Source organism: Zootoca vivipara, chromosome 7, assembly GCF_963506605.1.
Source record: "Zootoca vivipara chromosome 7, rZooViv1.1, whole genome shotgun sequence".
Classification (NCBI taxonomy): Eukaryota; Metazoa; Chordata; class Lepidosauria; order Squamata; family Lacertidae; genus Zootoca; species Zootoca vivipara.
The window spans coordinates 77,361,175-77,384,589 of NC_083282.1; the positions used below are offsets into that span (position 1 = coordinate 77,361,175).

At 45.0% G+C, this 23,415-nt stretch overlaps 1 protein-coding gene across 1 annotated transcript in view; it reads right to left on the bottom strand.

The window, feature by feature from the left end:
* The window catches only part of PTGIS (prostaglandin I2 synthase), a 46,091-nt gene continuing 22,676 nt past the window's right edge, over positions 1-23,415 (bottom strand). The window contains exons 5-10 of the mRNA XM_035123856.2: positions 22,157-22,311; positions 19,336-19,517; positions 15,420-15,588; positions 10,424-10,605; positions 5,231-5,382; positions 1-1,556 (exon numbers count right to left, since the gene is read on the bottom strand). Coding sequence (XP_034979747.2) covers positions 1,409-1,556; positions 5,231-5,382; positions 10,424-10,605; positions 15,420-15,588; positions 19,336-19,517; positions 22,157-22,311 — 988 coding nt within the window. The 3' untranslated portion in view covers positions 1-1,408. The remainder of the gene's footprint in view (positions 1,557-5,230; positions 5,383-10,423; positions 10,606-15,419; positions 15,589-19,335; positions 19,518-22,156; positions 22,312-23,415) is intronic.

Sequence of the window (23,415 nt, forward strand, 5' to 3'; positions counted from 1 at the left end):
AAATAGCTGTGTAGATGCAGCCTTGGTGATAAAACAGAAGTTGGGGGGAAACCAGACCAGGAAGTGAGGGGAAGAGATAAAAAAAATAAAAAAATCTAGGGATTTGGAAAACAATTGCTGAGTGACCCACACTCGGCCTGTTTTGTTCAGGCTAGCTTTGGCAGTTTCTTGGTCTGCTGTCTGGATCACCCTTCTGCAATCTGCAGACATCTGAGTCCCGGAAAAGCCCTAAAGCATAAATCACTAACCTAAGAAGTACAGGTCAACCTGGCAAATTTGCATCAAACATATTTTCAGCCACTAGCTCAGTTGGTTAGAGCATCCTGCTGATAATGCCAAGGTTGCAGGTTCGATCAGTTGCATAGTCCTGCATTGCAGGGCAATGAACCAGTTGGGTCCCTCCCAACTCTGCAATTCTATGACCCCCTATTTGTGGATCAAAGTGGGGGCTTATTGTCTTCTTGTGCCTGTTGCATGGGAATCACTTCAAAGGGTTCCACATGGCACCTGCAATTTTCCACCAGTTTTTTGGGATATACAGTGGTGCCTTGGGTTACAGACACTTCAGGTTACAGACTCCGCTAACCCAGAAATAGTACCCCGGGTTAAGAACTTTGCTTCAGAAATTTGCTTCAGAGAGCAGAAATTGTGTGGTGGCGGTGTGGCAGCAGCGGGAGGCTCCATTAGCTAAAGTGGTACCTCAGGTTAAGAACAGTTTCAGGTTAAGAACAGACCTCCAGAACGAATTAAGTTCTTAATCCGAGGTACCACTGTACACCATATTGGCCTGCAATGGTGTGGTGAAACTCACCAAGGGCTCCTCCAGACATTCTTTTGTTATCATGCATCCATGGTGATGGTATCAGGGCAGTTACACATGCTCCAACTTTCAATAGTTTGTGCATGGAAATGTTTTGGGGAAACATATTGCTTTGCTAGCAATAGGTACGTGCCCTGTAGTTTCCTGATGAAATCCTGGAACTTTTTATACATCAAATGCTGTCAAGGTTGTTGGGTTTTTTAAATGTTCCACTTTTGTTGCAGTATAGTGTAAGAGAGTGCCCCCAGAAGGCATTGGGGCAGCATCACAAAAGAAGAAAGGAGAATGATGTATGGATTGGTCCGGTATAAGCTCACCACTGTTATTGAGTCAATGACATGTTGCAGAAAACACCTGTCTGAAGGGGCCCAATAGCCATCCGGTTAGCTTTTGCAAATGAGCAGCTTGCAGATGCCACAGAGAACAATTTATTGTGCCCTCTTTGTAGCTATAACATATAAAATATACCTTAGCAACCCATGTCATGTCAAAATAAATTTCATCTGAAACCAGTGAGCAGCTGTTTTCTTGCAGAACATGAATAGATATCCAGAATAGCTTGATGATAAGGGGAAGAAATGTGCAAGTTTACTGAGCTTTCAGTTTATATCGAATGATGACATCTTTCTCTGGCTGCAACATTCCAAAGCCGTATCTTTCCTTGTTGAAGGCTGGGATTGTTGCATTGGGATCTTTCAGCTCCAAATCAAAATAGCTTAAGAGGAGGAAAACACACCTGAAATGAGGGAAAAAAATCTGGTCAGTAAGGTCAAAGACAGGAATGTGACAACATGTGGCCCTGGGCCTGATTTCATGCATCCTTACAAAAGCATTTGGTGAGCTATCAGTTAGACCTCTGGCAAGATCAATCTATACCCCCCCACACCGCTGCCCCCCATGCCAAGAAGCCTGTTGGGTAGGGATGGAGAGAAAGATGGAAGTAGTGGCCTCCAAGATCTTGGCTCTGTACTTTTTAAATGTAAGATAGATAGTATGGATAATAAACCAGGAGAGCAATACTTTAAATAGAGCATTCCAACAATTCCAATTTTGTAAGATGCACAGATTGCTGTATGGCCCCATAGAGCATGAAAAAAGTTCTGTTTTATCCAGTAGCTCTTAACTGTAATGGAAACCACAGTTTAACAGTATAGTCTAGAGGAGCTTACTCCTGGTTAAGTGTGCATGGGTTGCAGCCATACAAAGTAATCTTGTAGGCATGTCTACTCAGAAATAGCTTCCCCTGTGTTCAATGGGCCTCGCTCCCAGATAAGTGTGCATAAAACAGTGTGATAAGCTTGTATGATTTTCTTTTAATGGAATCAAAGCTGCAGCCTACAATTGCTTAGCAATGCTACCTAACATTTCTTTCCATGGAAAAATAAATGGATGACAACTGACCGCTTGGTATGGTTTATGGTAGATAAACTTGAAAATCCTGTGACCTGCTCATTTTAAATTAATATAGACAGATGGGGTGGCATCTGATCACACCTAGGGCTCCTCCAAATGACATATTAGTTGAGCATTCTTCCTGATTTGCTTGCACCAAAGCTTAAGAGGAAGTTAAATCATATCCAGTCTTTACTGAGCATTCATTCTTATTTGTTTGCAGGACAGTTATGAGGTAACAAGCATTGAACCTGGATTCATCCTGATTTGCCTTCAGGGTGTTCATACATCTTCCTGGTAATAACATGCCCATCCCATACTTTTCAGTGCAATTCCCTGTCACTTTCCAAACTGATTCTTTTTTTTAAAGCGGATTTGTGGCACTAGGGCAACTGGGTGGTTTAATCTACTTTAACTGTGTAAACCTGCATCTCCTGGGGTGTGCTTGAACCTCTACCGCAAGGTAATAATAATAATAAAATTTTATCTATACCCCCGCCCTCCCCAGTGAGAGCCGGGCTCAGGGCGGCTGACATCAATAAAATTACAATAAAATGTAAAAGAAAGAAAAACAATTGATTAAAATGCACATTAAAATATAATTTAGATTTAAAAATTGTTTTAAAATGCAGCCTCATTTTAAAATGGCCCAAATCAAAACCCAAAGGCCAGGCAGAACAGCTCCATCTTGCAGGCCCTGTGGAAAGATGTCAAAACCCGCAGGGCCCTGGTCTCCTGTGAGAGAGCGTTCCACCAAGTCGGGGCCAATGCTGAAAAGGCCCTGGCTCTAGTTGAGGCCCTGAGTCTAGTTTGGCCTGGACTCAGTCTGACTCATATATTTTCCTCTCTATGGTTTTGATTTGGGCTATTTTAAAATGAGGCTGCATTTAAACTTAAATTGTATCTTAACCTATATTTTAATTAATTATTTTTTCTTTTATGTCTAATTGTAATTTTACTGTGTCAGCCGCCCTGAGCCCGGGTTTTGACTGGGGAGGGCGGGGTATAAATAAATTATTATTATTATTATTATTATTATTATTATTAATTAGAAATACTTTATTGTCACTGTACCACTTGTTTACAGTGAGATTAAACGAGCCCCCCCCCCAATCTCTCAGTCCTTGTTACACTCTGTGTGCTGTCGTACGACCACCAACCCCGAACGTCAGCTGCAATGTTGCTGTCTTCCATTCAGCAGCCTCATGACCCACGGGTAGAAACTGTTCTTTAACCTGTTGGTGTGGCTTATCATGCTTCTATATCTCCTGCCCGAGGGCAGGAGATTAAAAAAGTGCTGGCCAGGGTGTGAGTACGGTAATCCCTGAGAATGTTCCTCATTCTTCTGAGGCAACGGACTCCTGCGATAATTTATAGCGGACTCAGGGGACAGCCCACGATATCATGTGCTGTCTTCACCACCCTCTGTCGGGCTCTCTGTCCATGGCTGTCAAACCAGCATACCACACCATAAGGCAGTATGAGAGAACACTTTCTATCGTGGACCAATAGAAGGAAATCATCAGTAGTTGTCTAACATTGTTCTTTCGCAAGAACCTAAGGAAATGAAGTCTCTGTTGGGCCTTCCTAACCACCTGGGCTGTATTGACCTTCCAAGTAAGGTCTTCACCAGGGGTTCCCAAACTAAGGCCCGGGGGCCGGATGCAGCCCAATCGCCTTCTAAATCCGGCCTGCGGACGGTCCGGGAATCAGCATGTTTTTACATGAGTTGAATGTGCCCTTTTATTTAAAATGCATCTCTGGGTTATTTGTGAGGCATAGGAATTCATTCATATTTTTTTTAAAAGATATAGTCTGGCCCCCCACAAGGTCTGAGGCCCCCTGCTGAAAAAGTTTGCTGACCCCTGGTCTTCACTAAGATGGACTCCCAGGAATTTAAAGGAAGAGACTCTCTCCACACAGCCCCCCCCCCCCGCCCGATATACAACAGGGCTAGCTCCCCTCTCTTCCTCCAAAAGCCCAACACCATCTCCTTTGTCTTGCCAATGTTTAGGTGCAGATTGTTCTCTGAGCACCACGTGGATACCTTTTGAACCTCCCCCCTGTACGCAGGGGAAATCCAGGACAGCAAAGGAGTGGGAAGTCTGTCCTCTGTGCTTGACAGAACTCCGATGGCTTTTCTCTATATTGATGGAACGTTTTCACTGCTATTTTATTGGGTTTATTTTACAGGCTATTGTACAGCTTTTATTGCAATACGTTGTTAGTTTTTTCCTGATTTCATGCCATGCTTTATGCTTTTGAAATTCGGTAAGTCACTTGGAGAGTCCTTATCATAGCTGCCAAGTTATCCCTTTTTTTAAGGGATTTTTCCTTATGCTGAATAGGCTTCCTCGCGAGAAAGGGGAAAACTTGGCAGCTATGGTTCTTATGTCTCAAGCAGCTCATAAATTGAATTAATAACAATGTAAGTTGTTCCTCTGAACTATGCATATGGCTAGGAGGTCGGCTAGGAGCAGGCTCTGTCTTCTCCACCCTACATGTGTTGGTTGTGCATCTCCCTGCAATGTGCCTACATGCACAGGGCCCCTTCCATGTGACTGGGAATCCTGTATGGGATAGGAAGCTGCCATATTGGTCCATCTCAATACTGTCTACACCAGCCTTCACCAACCTGGAGCCCTCCAAATGTTGTTGGACTCCAATCCCCATCAGCCCCAGCCAGCATAACCAATTGCCAGCAATAATGGAACTTGTAGTCCAAAGATCCAGGGGGCACCAGGTTGAAGACCAGGCAAGTCTACACCAACTAACTTTCCAGCGTTTCAGACAGGCCAGGGATATGGAACCTGTGGTTCTTCAGATGTTGATCTGGTCCCCATGGCCAGTGCTGGGCTGCAATGCGACTTACTAGGGAGTAATCCCTATCAACCATTGTGGGAGTTACTTCTGAGTAAACGCCATGCTGTCATTTTCTGTTACAAGCCAGCGTTAGCTTCTTACGATCGAAATTATTGCGAGAGGCGGTCATTATATCAACATGACAAATTCACTCACTGTTTGATGCTATTGACTGCAAGGAACTTTCCAATACAGACATTTATTCCCGCTCCCCATGGCATGGAGTAATACTTGAGGCTTTTCCCTCCTTTATAGAAATCTGTTTTTTCTGTGCCATCCGAATTGAGGAATCGGTCATATCTGAATTTCTGAAAAAAGAAGAGGTTCAAAGTGAGCAAATGTTTCTTTTAGGAAACATTACAAATGCAGAGCGCAAGTATTTTGAGTCATGGGCAGGAATCTGTTTGGAAGATATAGATATAGATTATATATATGCACACAGTGGGTGGCGCTGTGGGTTAAACCACAGAGCCTAGGGCTTGCTGATCAGAATGTCGGTGGTTCAAATCCCTGCGACAGGGTGAGCTCCCGTTGCTCGGTCCCAGCTCCTGCCAACCTAGCAGTTCAAAAGCACATCAAAGTGCAAGTAGATAAATAGGTAAATTTATCTGGCGGGAAGGTAAATGGAATTCCTGTGTGTTGCTCTGGTTCGCCAGAAGTGGCTTAGTCATGCTGGCCACATGACCTGGAAGCTGTACGCTGGCTCCCTCAGCCAATAAAGCAAGATAAATGCCGCAACCCCAGAGTCGTCCGCAACTGGACCTAATGGTCAGGGGTCCCTTTACCGAGATAGAGACAGACAGAGACAGAGACAGAGATAGATATATGGCAACAATAATAAAAGATAAAAGTTCCTGTGGCAAGGCACATTGTTTACATGACCATCCTTGGTTTGTAAACTAGAGATAGCCTGTGCGGTGTTCTTCAGATGTCATTGGACAACAACTCCCACAATCCCTTGCTGGCTGGTGCTGATGTCCAACAACACCTGGAGAACATCATATTGGCTACCCCGTTGCACCCTTTTCAGTCACAAGATACAAGAGGAAACTTAGAGTGGCAACACGGGGGGAAATCCACAGTAAGCTCTCCTCCACAAACTCTTTTAAAATTAATGGGGGTTTCCTTGGGGCAGATGGAAGTAAAAGAATCTTTGATGCATTGCTTTCTTCTAGCCAGTTGTCTGCCTGAGGCCCACTCTATGGCAAAGGAGGAAGAGCATTTAGAATTGGCTGTTGATTGTATTGATGCTCAATCTAAGTCTCTTTGGCTGTCCTTGGGAGTGGAATGGAACAACATTTCAAAGCCAGAACCTCCTCTACACCCTTCCAGTCAGCCCACAGCACCAGTCTCCCATCTGATGGCTACAGTGCCACCTTGGCAATGCTTTAGGCATTTAGGACCATTTCCTTCTCCTCTACAAAATCCACATCTGGATCCTTTAGCAGGGGATGGAAATGCCTGGGGAGCTGAAAGATGTTTGCTCTCAAATCATAGATGCCTGGAAGCTTAATGTGGTAAAAGCAGAACATTTAATTGCGATTCAGGTTAACAACCTTACTTTTTTCTAAGCTTACTCAGAGAGTCTCTGGTTGCTCCAAATTAAATCTGTCATGTAAGGCATTGAGGAGCATTTTAAGAAATACTTTATAACATGTTGTTGGGTTTTTTTGTTTTGTTTCTGGATCCTGAAATAGAACACAGGAATTTACTTGCTAATTGAGAGGCAGGTGAGCCTCGTGCAACCTTACAAACAATAATTTAATGAGACTTGAGTTACAATAATATCAGCATCGTTTCTGCCATAATGGTCCCTGGGAGGCTGTTCATAAGAGGAAGCAATCCCAGTTTGATTCTTTGTTAACAAAGAGAAAATTAACATGGTGCTGGTGCAAGGGAGGTAGGAAGACAGAGAAGGAGAAACTCATTGATATATTAAAGAAGTGCCTTAGGTTGTCACAGCAACAGCCAAAAAGGAATTCCACTCATCAATTCTGGTCTGCACTTAGCACTCTTTACATCAGTGGTTCCTGAAGTTTGCCCCCCAACCCTCGGACCATTTGAAAATTACTGATGGTCTTGGCAGACCATTCATTATTTTTTTGCCTGTTGCAGCCAGTGTAATTGTAAAAGAAGCAATAAAAATAAAATTAAAATTGGTATGAATATGTAACTCAGATATGCCATGGACCACCTAAATAAATCTCGTAGACCACTAGTGGTCCAAGATCCACAGTTTGGGAACTCCTGGATTACATCATTCTATTTTTACATCCAGAGAGTTATTATTTTTACTCCTGGAATTGGTCCTGAGAGCCAATTTTTTGAGGGACACGTATTACCTGAGCAGGTTCACACATGACTGTAAAACCAACAGATGCTGTGTGTGTGAATGAGCCACTTCAGATCTAACATCACAGATGGAAATTTTCTCATCACCCAACGCCATCTTTCCCCCCAATCAAATCAGTTCACCCATTCAGCAGCCAGTCACCAAAGACAGAATAATCAGGTGTAGGAAAAACACAGGGTGTCCATATGTTTATGTGAACCATCGGCTCTTTGTGATTTGGATACAAGAAATCATGGCTTGTTGGCATATCTAATATCCAACCTGCAATGGCTGTGTAGATCCATTAAGATTTCTATCACAAGAGTAATTCTGGGAGCGCTACCGAGGGTGGAACAGGTGAGCCAGATCGGTGTTGACAGTAACAGCTCAGGCACTTACGGATGGAGGATTTCGCCATTGCCAGCCAAGCTGATACAGTGTATGCGACATCCACAAGCCATGGGAACTTTTGCCCTCTCTCTGTTGCTCTCCACTATTTCACATGGCAGGATGAGAGATTAGTGAGATCAGTATGTCCAAATGATGAATTGCAAAAGGGCAGTCTGTTTTTCTCTGTCTGCCTCGGCACTCCTGTCAAGCAACACATTTCATATAGAATGTGCTTAAGGACACAAGAGGAGCCCTGCTAGATCATATCCAAGATGCCGTCTTGTCTAGCATCCATTTTCCTTATAATGGCCAGCCAGATGCCCTGGGAAACCCTCATGCACGACATGAGGGTAATTCTCCTCCTGTTGTTCCCCAGCAACTGATATTCAGAAGCATCCACTGGAAGCATGATCTTCCATCAATTTGCCTCCCTTCCCCCCCCCCGTTGCCTTTTGTTGTTGTTGTTTAGTCATTTAGTTGTGTCTGACTCTTCGTGACCCCATGGACCAGAGCACGCCAGGCACTCCTGTCTTGCACTGCCTCCCGCAGTTTGGTCAAACTCATGTTGGTAGCTTCGAGAACACTGTCCAACCATCTCGTCTTCTGTCGTCCCCTTCTCCTTGTGCCCTCCATCTTTCCCAACATCAGGGTCTTTTCCAGGGAGTCTTCTCTTCTCATGAGGTGGCCAAAGTATTGGAGCCTCAGCTTCAGGATCTGTCCTTCCAGTGAGCACTCAGGCAAGGGCGTACCCACCACGGGGCAAGTTAGGGCAGCTGCCCTACTCTAGAAGCAGGGCTGGTGGGCAGAGGCGGAGCACAGCCCGGCGGAGCGCGAGTTCGCCATTCCCGCCCCGCCACGCCGCACCCTCCCTCCAGCTCCCCGGCGCGCCCTCAGGCAAGGCCAAGCGCGGCGGGGAACCAGGGAGCGCGGCGCAGTGGGCGGGAACGCCGAACTCGCGCTCCGCTGGGCTGGGCTCCGCCTCCGCCCACCAGCCCTGCTTCTAGGGAGGGGCACAGCCCGGCGGAGCGCGAGTTCGCCGTTCCCGCCCACTTTGTGGCCCCTCCCCTTCCGTGCCTTGGCCCCTCCCCTTGCCCCCCCCTAGTTTTGATCCTGGGTACGCCCATGCACTCAGGGCTGATTTCCTTCAGAATGGATAGGTTTGATCTTCTTGCAGTCCATGGGACTCTCAAGAGTCTCCTCCAGCACCATAATTCAAAAGCTTCAATTCTTCGGCGATCAGCCTTCTTTATGGTTTTAAAAGTTGCCTTTTAAAATAACCTAAATTGGTGGCAATCACCACGTCCTGTTGAAGTGAATTCCATAAGCTAACATGGCATAAGCTGCAGGGGTCAGCAAACCTTTTCAGCTGGGGGCCGGTCCACTGTCCCTTAGACCTTGTGGGGGGCCGGACTATTTTTTTTTGGGGGGGGAACGAATTCCTATGCCCCACAAATAACCCAGAGATGCATTTTAAATAAAAGGACACATTCTACTCATGTAAAAACACGCTGCTTCCCGGACCTTCCACGGGCCAGATTGAGAACGCATTTGGGCTGGATCTGGCCCCCGGGCCTTAGTTTGCCTACCCACCTAATGACTTAAGGTCATTAGGTGCAGGATGAAGCATTCCTTCTGGTTCAGCTAGTCTTTGGTGGGGCAATAAGTCTGCTGAGCATCCAAACTGCCTTTCCTTATCACTGGAAATTGTACCTCCCTCCCCTTTGAGATGTCAACAAGCGCTTTCAAACCTATCTTGTTCCTTTTAGAAGAAAATGGAAATCCTTGAGAAACTGGTAGCAGTACCAGTTTGTATGCTAGCATGGCGTTAAGAATACTGAAACACACACAATCCTCCCCAGAAAGGCATGGGATTGTGACACTGTCATTATTGTGCTGTTTTGACATGTTGGCATGGGGTTTATGCCCATGTCAGGCTGCAGGAGAAATGAGAACCATCAAGGAGATGAAGCCATCCCCCGCTGAGGAATGGTTGCAAGGTTGCTGCATTCGGGGCTTTTTAGTTTAAAGAAAATGGAATTAAGAGGAGGCATGATGCAGGTGGTTAAAACTATGCAAGGCGTGGGGAAAGTGGATAGAGGAAAACATTTACTCCCTCTGTCATAATACCAGATCTTGGGGTTCCTCCAAGAAAGCTGATAGATTCCCTTATTCACACAGCAGGCAGCTAAACTGTGCAATTCACTTGCAGAAGATAGAATGATGACCACCAGCTTGCATGGCTTTGAAAGAGGATTAGGCAGAATCATGGATGTTAAGGCTTTCAGCGGTTACTAGCCATGAAGTTTCTGTTCTACCTTCATCATTTGAGGCAGTGTGCCTCTGAATATCAGTTGCTGTACTGGGAATCACCAGTGGAGAGGGTGCTGCTGTGCTCGGGTCCTGCTTGTTGGCTTCCCCGTAAGCAACTGGTGAGCCAATGTAAGAAGAGGATGATGGATTAGATGGGCCATTGGCCAGAGCCATCAGGATCTTCTTGTGGTCTCAAGGATGCTGCACATGGCATTGTCACAGTACTTGGCCCAGTGGATTTAAAAAAGCCACACAGTGAAAGGAATCTGTGGAGGAAACTGTCAGGAGGAACATGATTCGGAATGGTGCAGCTTTACCTCTGGCTCCTCATAAATTTCAGGGTCCATTTGAGGGCTTATAAATGGAAAGAGGCAAAGCCTATCTCCTTTTCTCAGGCTGTACTCCCTGCCATCTGCCAGTTTCAGGCGCATGTCTTGAAGGACCTCTCTGGTGATGAAAGGAGCTGCTGTCAAACGTAGCGTTTCATTCAATGCGCTGTCTGTACAAATGGGAGAAGCAAAGGGGAGGGGGAATTACTGCATCCAATAAACATGCAAAAGAGCAAAGGTAGGAGCAGCTGCCTTTATCTCTGTGTGCCAAGGAGATGGCTCACTTTTCTAACACTGCAAATTCACTTAAGAAAATTCCACCATGAGATATCCTTTAGGAAATGCAAGATTGCCTACTCTTTCCTGAGAAACTGAACTGGCAGCAAAGGAAAAGCGATAAGGAGTCTAGTCCTGTTTTTTTTCCTGGCAGTGAAAAAGGAAGAGCCTTGCAGCTGTGGCTCAATGGTACAGAACATGCTTTGCATGCAGAAAGTATTGGGTTCAATCATGGGCATTTCCTCGTGGGGCTGGGGAAAAGACCCTCTGTCTGAAATCTGGGATTGCCACTACCAGTCAGTGTATTACTGAGCTAGATGGAGGAAGGGTCTTGACTTAGTATAAAGCAACCTCCTCTGTTCTTTAAAGGTAAAGGTGAAGGTACCCCTGACCGTTAGGTCCAGTCGCAGACGACTCTGGGGTTGCGTGCTCCTCTCACTCTATAGGCCGAGCAAGCCAGCATTTGTCCACAGACAGCTTCCAGGTCATATGGCCAGCATTACTAAGCAGCTTCTGGCGAACCAGAGCAGTGCACGGAAATGCCATTTACCTTCCCGACGGAGTGGTACCTATTTTTCTACTTGCAACTTGATGTGCTTTCGAATTGCTAGGTGGGCAGGAGCTGGGACCGAACAACGGGAGCTCACCCCGTCATGGGGATTCGAACCACTGACTTTCTGATTGGCAAGCCCTAGGCTCAGTGGTTTAACCCACAGTGCCACCCGCATCCCTCTTCTGTTCCTTAGATTCCTTCTATTACATTTGCCAGTCCATTAGATTCCTTACATTTGCTATTCCTTACATTTGCCAGAGGTACATCATGGTTACACCAAGGTTTCCTGCTGCAAATACATTAAGTGCAAACAGCAGGTGTGTGCTATTCCCCTCCATTTCTTTATAAAACCACCATCCCATTCCTTACAGTTTATAGCATAACAGTACATTGCCACATTTTAATACACCATACCAAATAACATAAATAGCCTAAGTTTTATTGTTTGTTTGAAAGATATTCTGTTTCATGACATTAGATTTCTAGTGGATTTCTAGTGTTCTACCCTTAAATCCATCTTGATGGCTGAAAATGGTGTGTGTGTGTGTGTGTGTGTGTGTGTGTGTGTGTAATTACTACTACCGGTAGTAATGCACATATATTGTACTATACTTATCTCACAGCACTATGACCATTCATACCTCATACCTACATCTCAAAGACTTAAGAACTCCCTCCAATTATTTCACAACACAGATTTGTGTTCTTTAACAGTGTGGGAGGCCAGTATGGGGTCACTGTCAGAAAGTAAAGACTGGAGCCATGTGGCTCAGGTTTTAATTCCCTACACAGCCATGAAATTTGCTGGGTGACCTATCTCACATGGATGTTGTGAGGATAAAATTAAAGTGGGGAAAACAATCCATATCTCTTTGAGCTCCCTGTGGAACCAGAATTCAGAGGCTGTTTAGAAAAACTAGTTTATAGCAAGATCAAAAAGTTCCTAAACTAGACCGCTACAATTTCTAGCTGGGAAAGAATGGAATGACCCTTTATAAATGAATGAATGAATGAATGAATAGAAAACTTCATGACAGGGTGAAAGCTAGGCTAGGATTTTTCTCACCAATAAACTACATACTTTTCTATGGGCAGATCTACACCATACATTAAAAGGCTATTCAACACACATTTAAAGCAAGTGGCTTCCTCCCCTCAAAAATACTGGGAATACTGGGAGATCTACTTTGTGCATGGAATATGCTTTAAGTGTATAGTGTGGATCTGCTGGTTTGCATAAGGATTTTTCTTTCAAAGGGGCATTCGGTCACGCAGTCCCCACCAGCAGTCTGGAGCAATGCAGTTTCGGAGCTTTTATTGTTTTTTGTTTGGCCATGGCACAATTACTTCCAAGCAGTTGTGCTTAGTACTTAGAGTCTTAGCCTCCTTGAGCATTCTTGGTTTGAACAGGTTTATTGCCCATCTTCCCTAGCAGCCGAAAAAGGTCCTTAAACGGCATATGCTGATCTTTAGCAGGAAGAATGGTGTGAAAATGTGTCACTGCCGGGACAAATCAACCCTGTTTTAATAGCAGTTTTGAACAGAGTTAATGAACATTCCTCTTTAAGGAAACATGGTCGGTGGCAAAGGCACTATGGTGCAAATGTAGGAGTTGCAGTGCTTGGAACAAGACGTAGTGACTTAAAATACTCCTTGTGCCTAAGGAGTCATCTAATGAAAGGACATGGTGGTCTAGGGGTACCTTGTTGTCTTTTAGATTTCTCAGTTCTGATCACAAAGTTGGCAACACTGCACCACTTTTTCTCCACATTTGGGAGGGAAGAGATGACTAAACTAGGGATTTTAAAGTCCATCATCAGTTAGAAATGCTGCGTAAATTGACACCTTAATTATCTGAGTGTTCCTCCAAAAGCCAACAAGGAAATTTGGGCATTCCTCCATTGCCCAATGAGATGAAATGTGGGTGAAGGGACTTTGTGATAGCTTGGGAGGCCCTGCAAAATATGACAATGACTCTTGCCCATTCAAAGGGAGGGCAGGAGGCATGGCTGCCACTCTAGTTGGATTGATGACATCATCACGTAGCCAGCCCTGATTGGTTATGTGGTACTGTGATCACGCTGGCTTTGTGCTCCTTGACTGGCTGGATCAGGCAGCCAACAAGAATGAGGATTTTAAAAAATGGTGCCGAAGCAGCTCCACAGAGGGACAGTGAACCAATCTGAAAAGGTAAAGATTTGGGAGGGGGTGGTGTAGAATGCGACCTTTGTATGCCAGAAATATTCACCCATGAACATTAGGCACAACCTTACTTCTCTTGAGAGACGCAAATAAATTTGATGTTGAATCGGGCGCTTGTGCAATGATTATATAAGCGCATGTTGGAGTCCTACATTCGGCAGATGCGAATGAAGAATTCCCATGGGCTGCAAGGAGATCAAACCTATCCATTCTGAAGGAAATCAGCCCTGAGTGCTCACTGGAAGGACAGATCCTGAAGCTGAGGCTCCAATACTTTGGCCACCTCATGAGAAGACTCCCTGGAAAAGACCCTGATGCTGGGAAATAACCCTGATACTGGGAAATATGGAGGGCACAAGGAGAAGGGGATGACAGAGGACGAGATAGTTGGAAATTTTTCTCGAAGCTACTAACATGAGTTTGACCAAGCTGCGGGAGGCAGTGGAAGACAGGAGTGCCTGGCGTGCTCTGGGCCATGGGGTCAACAAAGAGTCGGACACGACTAAACGACTAAACAACAACAACAAATGAAGAAGTATTTCTCTTCCCTTTACAACTACACAATAAGAATAGCCACACATTCACATAAATGTTGCAGGGGAGGCTCAGCAGCAATTTAGATGTGCATTTCAGAGAAATTTAGGGGAGTGAGAGTGAGTGAAAGAGGTATTAAGTGCCAGCCAACTTATTGCACTTCAGATATTGACTGAGGATTCCACAGATATGAGTCTTCCTCAGGGACCCTGCACTTCCCAAGTGAGCCTGAGGCCCAGCAATTAATAACACTCCATGGATCACCCAGCATAGGGAGGTGTGATGTCTGACTCTATCCCCGAAGTAGTTTCAGGCTCCTCCAATGAGGAGCTCCACTGACTCGCCATGGACCCCAAGTCCTCTAATCCCTTGGATGAGAAGATACAAATCGTACCAGAAGAATGCCAGAGTTCTCAAACCAGGGTTCTGCCCAAGCACTGAAGAGGCCACCACCATGACTTAGGACCTCAGTTGGTTATGTTAGCATTGTTAAAGTAATTCATGGGTGCCTAGGACCTGTCCAAGGTCCTGTAAAGTTTAATGGTAACACCAGCTTCTGATGTTTTCCCATTCAAAACCAGTCCTTCCAAGTCTTGTTCAGTTCCCTGTAGGTTCCCAGCATGACTGAAACAGGACACATGTAATGGAATACTTGAGCAAGTGCCATCATATGAGAGTTATGTACCGTTTCCTGCACAGAAGTGCAGATATTAGGCCGCTTCAGTTGTTCTCTCCTCAGGTGATTAAAGTTATCTGAGGGGGAGATGCTTTCCTTGCCCCCATCATTATGCCCCCTCATGACCACATGTTGAGGCTAAAGGTCTGAAGCAGGGATCCTGCTTTAAGTATCTAGGCCCTGCCCCAATGATGATTGCCTTACTCTTCCTAATGATAGGGCCGGCTCTGCACAGATTCAGAAAGACTGAATAACTGGGCCACATGAAGACAGCTATAACCATAATAGTGGTATCTGGAAACAGACCACAACGCAGACCACAGAAATGTAGGGACAGTAGAGAATCTGGTGGTCCTGGGTCCATATGTGAAGGGAAATTGGATGCCAAAGAGGCGCATGGGATGGATGCAGGGACTCCAGGAGCCAGTGGTACTGCTGTGAGCTAGTGTGGTCTAGTGGTTAGGGTGTCGGGCTAGGACCTGGGAGACTAGAGTTAAAATCCACACTTCTCCATGAAACTCACTGGGTGACCTAGACCCAGACACCATTTCTCAGCCTAACCTACCTCACAGGATTGTTCAGGCAAAAAAAAAATGGGGATGGGGAGAACCATATATGCTACCTTGCTCTCTGGAGCAAAGGCAGGATATATGTGTAATAATAAATAAAATGTTTGTTTAAAAAAAAGTTTCATGGAAGGTATAAAATTGCCTGAGGCCGGCTCCAAATGTGAGATTACTAACCAAAAATGGGTGTGCAGTCTAAAATCTCTTGGCTGATTCCAGGCATTTGTCCAATTTTTTGTCTTCTACTTCGAAAGATTCCTTCCATTTCACCTTGAACTGCTGCCATGGCTGAAGGGTATTTTAAAAGAAACAGGAGAAGCCAAAAAACTGCAGGCCCTGCATTACTCTAAAAATAAACACAACAACAACATTGTCAACAACAACAACAACAACAACAACAACTCATGAATCAATAAAGCATCTTACAACAACATATGGGAACAAAACACAAGTTGCTGTAAATATCATTTTCATTCGTAAAGAACACCAATTGCACCCATAACATGAAAGTAAATTAACAAGAGGACGGCTCTTGAAGGATTGCTCTGAAAGGCTGATAAATACCTTTCAAACACTTGTGCGTTATTAATCACTGACAACTGGGAAACACTGGCCTACGAGTGCTCCAGTTGGAGAGCAGCCTTTACCAAAGGTGTCATGGGCTTTGAAGAAACTCGATCTCAGGACGCAAGGGAGAAATGTGGTAAGAGGAAGGCATGCTTGGCAAATCCACACCGTGATCAACTCCCGCCTGAAAACCAATGTCCCCACTGTGGATGGACGTGTGGATCCAGAATTGGCCTCCACAGTCACTTACGGACCCATTGTTAAAACCGTGTTTATGGAAGACAATCTTACTCAGCTACGAGTGATTGCCAAAGAAGAAGAAGAATTATTAATGGTAGTATTCCCAGACCTAATCGGCTCCTTCAGAAACTCGAAGCATCTGACAATTCTTTTATCAGGAAGACAATAACAGGAGGAGCCTGGACAAGCTGTGTGAATTTGGGCATATAGCTGAATCAAAGCCGGAAGCAGAACATGAAGGCTTGTATTCATGTCATACTTAGAGCAGACCTGTTGAAATCAGTGGGCACCAGTTGCAGGTCAATCTCAACCCCCAATTGACTATGCTGGAGGGAGTTTGGATGGAGTGTGTGTGGGGGGGAAATAACTTTGCATCTCAATCTACCTCCCTTACATTGCAATGAATATAAGTTAGGAAGGTTTCATAAATATGCAAATTATGTAAGTTTTCCTCGGGGTTTCGGTGTGCCAGAGCTCATGCACCCGAACCAAGCATGGTGGTGATAATGGTAACAGAAATCATGACATAAATTCAGCCATAGCAGACAGCATGGTGTATAATGTAGTATTTGGTGAAAACCAGAGTGCTGCAGAATAGAAGCAGAACAGATTGTAATGAGTACAGGTAGGAACAGAAACCACTGCCTTCTCACATCCCTTACCAGAGATGAAACGCGAGACCTTTTGCGTGCATGGTGTGTGTCCTTTTGCTGAGCCACAGTACATCCCTTTCTCTCTATACAATTCCTACATCTCACTTCTTGTTCAAAAACAAGGCTTCTAGCAATCTGAACTACAGGAACGAGCTGTAAAAGAATGGCTATACTGCTCTCTAAAGGCTGAACAAAGCAAAAGGGATTTAAAAAAGGGGGGAAGTGAGATATTTGCCCCCCCCCATTTTCCCTAAATCTCACAGCTTTTGCTCTGGTCTTGTGGTTTGTTTAGACCTAGCTTATGAGGTTGGCTTGTATACATACACATCATTAAGCTTGCTGTAGCCAATGGCCATATGGAGAAAAAGTGCCAGGAAAGTTGAACGCAAAAGGTCCCAGCTTCAATTCCAGGCAGTGACAAAGCTACCTGCTCCGGCACTGGGGGTGGTGTACTGCATCTGAGGGTGTGGCTAGTGCATATCCCAGGGGGTGTGGCATGCGTCCTAGGGTGTGTGGCACATGTCGGGGGGTGTGTGTGGCAAGGGGCATGCATCCTGGGGCGATGTCACCCCCCTGGATCGCACCAGGGGCAGACCTCCCCCCTTACCCCCATGGCCCATTTACAATGTTAAGCCCCCTTCCTAAATGTGTTGAACCTGGAGTGGGATTTTGACCATCAGTGCAACATGGACAGCTGAGAACTCAAGCCCTCTTTGGAAGTACCTCTCCTCCATGTAACTGGAATCATGCAAGGGACAGTTCCAGCTCCGCTCGAGTTTTTAGCGTCTAGCTTGAACATGCCCCCTCCATCATGTTCTCGTCACTTGACTCCATAGCCCTCCATATGTCTGGGGCTGAATTACTGTAGCAGGGAGCCTGCTGTACACATGAACTGTACAATCTAGAACCCTGGTCTTCCAGGCTTTCAAAATGTGCGGAGAGCTGACACAAGCAGCGAAGGTTGCTTGCCAAAGGAGTTCAGTTCCCAAGCCATGGGAATTTATGGATCTGAGAGATCAAGAGGTGACATAAAAGGATGGGGCTGATGAGCTCATCTCCATTCTCCTCCATGCACAATCCTAATCCTGTAGCAGGTGAACTTTTGAATAGGGTTTCAAAGTTCCCTAATGATAGAACCAGGTTGTCTTTTGCATAGGAAAGTTTCCCACATGCCCCTTTGCACCCAGAATGGCACATCTATTTTAGAATCTGGAAAATACACTCCATGGAAAATCAAGGGTAAAAAAAATAAAAATCTGACGGGCCAGGCTTTGTGTACTTTTCCTCTGCTTTTCTTTTTAAAATTGTGATGATTAAGTGAAATGCAATATAGCACCATTGCTGATAGCAAGTGCATCTACGGTGCATTAAACCTAACAGAGAGGAGCGCAGGGCATACATAATTCATTCTGTTTTTGGAGAGGATGGTGCAAGTTTATTCCGCACAACTTTTCAAAGAGGGCGACTGCTCTTTTAATTAAAGTGCAGGCATTTAAAGGAGGGGACAAAGTGCGCAAGGTTTTTAATCTTTCATGTTGCAAGCAAATGCGTTTATTCGTGCTTTTCGGGGTGGTGGTGGAATAAAGTCTCTTCTGCCTCCTTGGAGACTGCGTTCCAGAAGATTCCTGTCATCTGCTAGGGAAGCTGTAGGGAAACTGCAGAGAGCAATGTCATTTGGGGCGGATGCACTAATGCGTGTGGAATGTATGTGTGTGGGGGGGGGGGGTTACAGGTGGAAGAAGCAGAAAAGCAAGCAAGCTGCATGCAGTGGTTTTCAGAGTGTGCTGGAAACTGATTAGGAGCTCCTAAATACAATGTTCTTCTGCCACTACTGATACTCCCCTAGGAATAGACAAACGGTTTTATACCAAGTCAGTCTTTAGCCCATCAAGGTAATAGAATCATAGAGCTGAGGATCATTTAATCCAAACCCCTGCAATGCAGGAATATGCAGCTTTTCCCTATGGGGCTCAAACCTGCAACCTTGGCATTATCAGCAAGATGCTTTAACCAGCTGAGCTATCCTGTTGGTCTGTATTATTATTATTATTATTAAAAATATTTTTTATTAATTTTCTTTTCTCAAAACAAATATCCAATATCATTGTTAAACATACATTTTCCAATTTCCCCCTTCCCTGTTGACTTCTTTCAACTACCATTTCTGGTTTATTACATCAAATGATACATTCTACTGTTTATATACAAGATTATGTTATCACATTGTTATACTTCTTGTTCTCGGTCGGTATTATTTTAAGTGACCTCCTCAGTCCTAACTGGAGATGCCAGGATTGAACCTGAGACCTTCTGCATGCAAACCTTGTGAAACAAGTCCCTCTTGTGAAGCAAATTGTCACTGTCAAAACACTGATAGCTCTTTGGCAAATGCACACATGCATTAGTAAATATCAGAGAACCTATATACGAATGCAGCAATCACATTCACTTGCTACATTTACATTAATGATAGGCCTTTATATTAAAATGTTACATGTTCCTAACTTCACCCATTCATGATTTTTTAAAAAAATTGAGGTCACATGGAAGTTTGGAAGTGGAGAGTCAGGCCTACTGTTTAAACTCCAAAAGAAAAGTGTTGATTGAGGAAGTGGGATGGTGGCATTTCCTACCTGAGTACTCCAGAGCTGCAACAACATTGCCCTTGTCTGCATATCTTCATCTACTCCAAGGTCCACCAAGTGCTGTTTGTAGCTGTCTAGCCAAACGCTTCGGTTAGCTCTGCAATCCAGTCTCCTCACAGATAGTAACTTCCAGAGGTGCTTCCTAATGCTGTTGATTTCCTTCTTTTCCGCTGCACATAGAAAAGCCAGTGGCACCAATATGGATGTTGTATTATTGTGATTGCACTAATATACCTCCCCCCCCCACAAGAGGTCAGAACAGCCTTCTCATTTTATCCGGACAACAACCCTGTGTGATAGGTATTATCTCAGATTGCCTTAGTTTAGATGATATTGCATTATAAGCATTAATTCCAATTTTAATTGTTAGCCGTCTTGTTAGGAATGAAAGGTGGGACACAAATGATTTCATAGATCAGTAGGTATACTGAAAAATTCTCCAATGCCACCAAGTGATATTCATAGCGGAGCAAGAATTTGAATCCAGGAGAACTCTAAGCAGTACCCTGCGATTGCAGAGATAAAGGGAAGCACACTCTGGTCTTTGTCACTGAAACCTTTGCCTCCCAGGAGGTGTATAATGGCATGGTAAGGACTAGTTGGGTCCCATCAACCAGCTAGAGGAGGAGGAACTGTTCGGATACTTGCATTCCTCTTCCCTCCCCGTTCCCCTTTCCTTTCGAATCATGTCTACTAGACTGTAAGTCTGTAGACAAGGACTGTCTTATCTTTTGATATGTGTACAGCACTAAGAGCAGAATCCTAACCCCATGATAAGCACTATTGGGAGAGCGGGGTTAGGATTAGGTGGTGGTCCCTCTGCTGGGCTATGCCAGTGGTGGAACTCTGCTGCCATGGAGGTTTCCACTGTTTGAGGAGTAGTCCTTGTTATTTTCCCACTATTCTGCAAGTATCATTCTAATGGGTAACCCATGGGTAGGCAAACTAAGGCCCGGGGGCTGGATTTGGCCCAATTGCCTTCTAAATCCGACCCGTGGACGGTCCAGGAATCAGCGTGTTTTTACATGAGTAGAATGTGTCCTTTTATTTAAAATGCATCTCTGGGTTATTTGTGGGGCATAGGAATTCATTCTCCCCCCCCCCCAAAAAAAATATATAGTCCGGCCCTCCACAAAGTCTGAGGGACAGTGGAAAAGTCTGCTGACCCCTGGGGTAACCAGATCTATCTATTCGTTTAAAAACAAGCAAACCACAACTCCCTGAAAGGCAAAGGGACCCAAAAAGTTGCACAATAGCACCATCTACTGCCCACAATAGCCTCTGTACATCTGAAGAAGCGTGCATGCACACGAAAGCTCATACCTATGACAAACTTAGTTGGTCTCTAAGGTGCTACTGGAAGGATCTTTTATTATTATTTTTTGTTTCGACTCTGTACATTAAGTTACTGTTAACATTGCATGGGCGTAGCTGCTCGCCACACATTGCCTGTAGTCTGGTCCTTCTCAGAAGCTACAGTTCTGTTACTTTCAGATCACATTTATGCAGCAGTGTTATGGGCTTTTTTTGCAACTGGGAACATCTGGTTAGTTGAGCAGCAGTAGGCGCAGGCGCAGCTGCCAAAACTCTGAAGCCAGGAGAATGAGCCTTTTAGACAGGGGCTAACCCAAAATGCTCCCAGGGTAGAGATGGCTCTGGCAGTGGTGGAAAAGGAGTGTGAGGGAAGCTCTGCTGGTTTAGCAAAAAAGCTTAACTGTGATGGGCCACCAGATCTAGACGATGGTGCAGAATTGTGTTCTTTTAGTCCATAGGGCAAGACAAAACAAATGGGTGGAAATTGCAAGGAGGCAGACTTGGGCTTAACATGAGGAGAAAGCTCCTAATAACAAGAGCTTTTTGACAGTATAAAAGGTTTCCCTAGGAGGTGGTCTCCACCTCCATCGCTCTGCCCAAACACTGAGGTCCAGTGCCGAGGGCCTTCTGGCGGTTCCCTCGCTGCGAGAAGCCAAGTTACAGGGAACCAGGCAGAGGGCCTTCTCGGTAGTGGCATCCACCCTGTGGAACGCCCTCCCACCAGATGTCGAAAAGAAAAATAACTACCAGACTTTTAGAGCACATCTGAAGGCAGCCCTGTTTAGGGAAGCTTTTAATCTTTAAGAAATTAGTGTATTTTAAAATTTCTGTTGGAAGCCGCCCAGAGTGGCTGGGGAAACCCAGCCAGATGGGTGGGGTATTAATAATAATAATAATAATAATAATAATAATAATAATAATAATATGGTGGCCTTGCATTTACTAGGTGAACTAAGAGGCCCATCAGGCCCATCTGCAGAGGTTTCTGTTATTGCAAAATTCCTGCACAAAGCAGGGAGGTTGGAGTAGATCGCTTTTAAATTACCTTCCGGTTCTGAAATCCTATGGCTGTCCAAGATCCATTAGAGATCTGTGTGCTCGTGTGCATGTGTGCACGTGCATGTGCGCACACATAGGCATATGCATTTATGCAAATGCGCATAACTTAATTTTAAAATGCAAAAATAAATTTACATAAATAAAGGTGTGTTGGGGGATAGGGCAGAGCCGACCCTACCATTAGGCAGTTTGAGGCAGCCACCTCAAACAGCAAATGCTGGGGCAGGGCAGCCTCCTACAATTCTCGAGTCCCATAAGCTCTCCCCAAGTCTGGTGCCTCAAGCAGCCCCCGTTAGCTCTGCCTACAAAGGCTGAGAGATGAATTTCCAGGTTTGGTGATGGAATGCTTTGTTTTGGGAGGCCATGCCACACACCACTTCCAATTTACCAAGCACCAGAGTTTGGGGAGTGATTGTTCTTGTGTAGTCACACCAACCTGCACTCAAGATGGAGCGAGCAGCTTTCATCAAAAGGCGGTCCAGTTTATAAAACTCAGTGTATATTTCCAGGGAGAAGGCCAGGTCTTTAGCTTGATTCCTGCTATCCTCGTAATCTTTGCCTTCATTGCCATACAGTGTCAGGAACCCAGCTCTGGCAAGCGGGGATGGAAACAATAAAAATCCTCTTTAAAATACTTTTATTTTCTTGCAATATAAATATCACAGTCATCTTGAACAAAAGTATTAATTACAATGACGTTCAGTACCACTTATATGGAAATGCTATCATCTCTACCTCTCTATTCAAACCTTTTCATCCTCAACTCATTATGGGTGCCTTTTGAAAATTCATATCGATATTAAATATCTGTCTGCTTTTCTGCTATTCTTCTTGCTTGTCTCACGCTCAGTATATCCAAAACGTGAGTTGTATCTCTTCCATCCCTTTTTTCTCATAATCAGTCTCCTCATCTGTCAGGGTTTGTTGTGACTACTCTTGAGTAACGACCTTTCACATGCTTGTCTTTCAGACGTTTTTATTGGTGCACATTATTTACAGTGGAACGGATTGCTCATTTCATGTCTACCCGCTCCAGTCAGATTCCTGCACTACCCCCTTCCGCGTTCGGGACCAGCATAAATGCCTCGGAACTGAGAAGCGCCTCCCTTTCCTCCTCCTCCGCAATTCCGGTGTTGGGGGGACGGGTCTTCTGTCTGACCTATTCCTGTCCACTCTTTCCGCCTCCCTCTCTTCCTGCCTATGGAACAGGGGCTCTTTGATGTTGTCAGAGCCCTGGCACTCCCTCTCCGTTTCCTGACTCACCCCTTCAGACCCCTCGCTCTCATGACTGCTGGGAGACGGGCTGCTTCTGATGAGGGGGGAGGGTTCTGTATAATCCCTTCCCCTTACATAATCTATTGACACATCTACGGTGTGTACAATGTGTACTATGACTGTGTACACATTGCTGTTTACTCAGGCTCCAGTGAGTACACACATCAGCCACAATCTTCTTGCTTCTGGAGAAATGCTGTTCTCTGGCACATCTTCCCTCAAACCAGCTTCCATCTGTTTTGAAAACAGCGTCCCACAATGTGGAAGCAGAAGTCCCTTCCACAAGTGCAAAGTCACCTTGGGTTACTACTCTTGATCACTTTTGTGAAAAAGTGAGGGCCAGCAGGATGGGGAAACTGTGGACTTCCAGATGCTATTAGACTCTTACTCCCATCAATCTCAGCCACCATGGCCAACGTT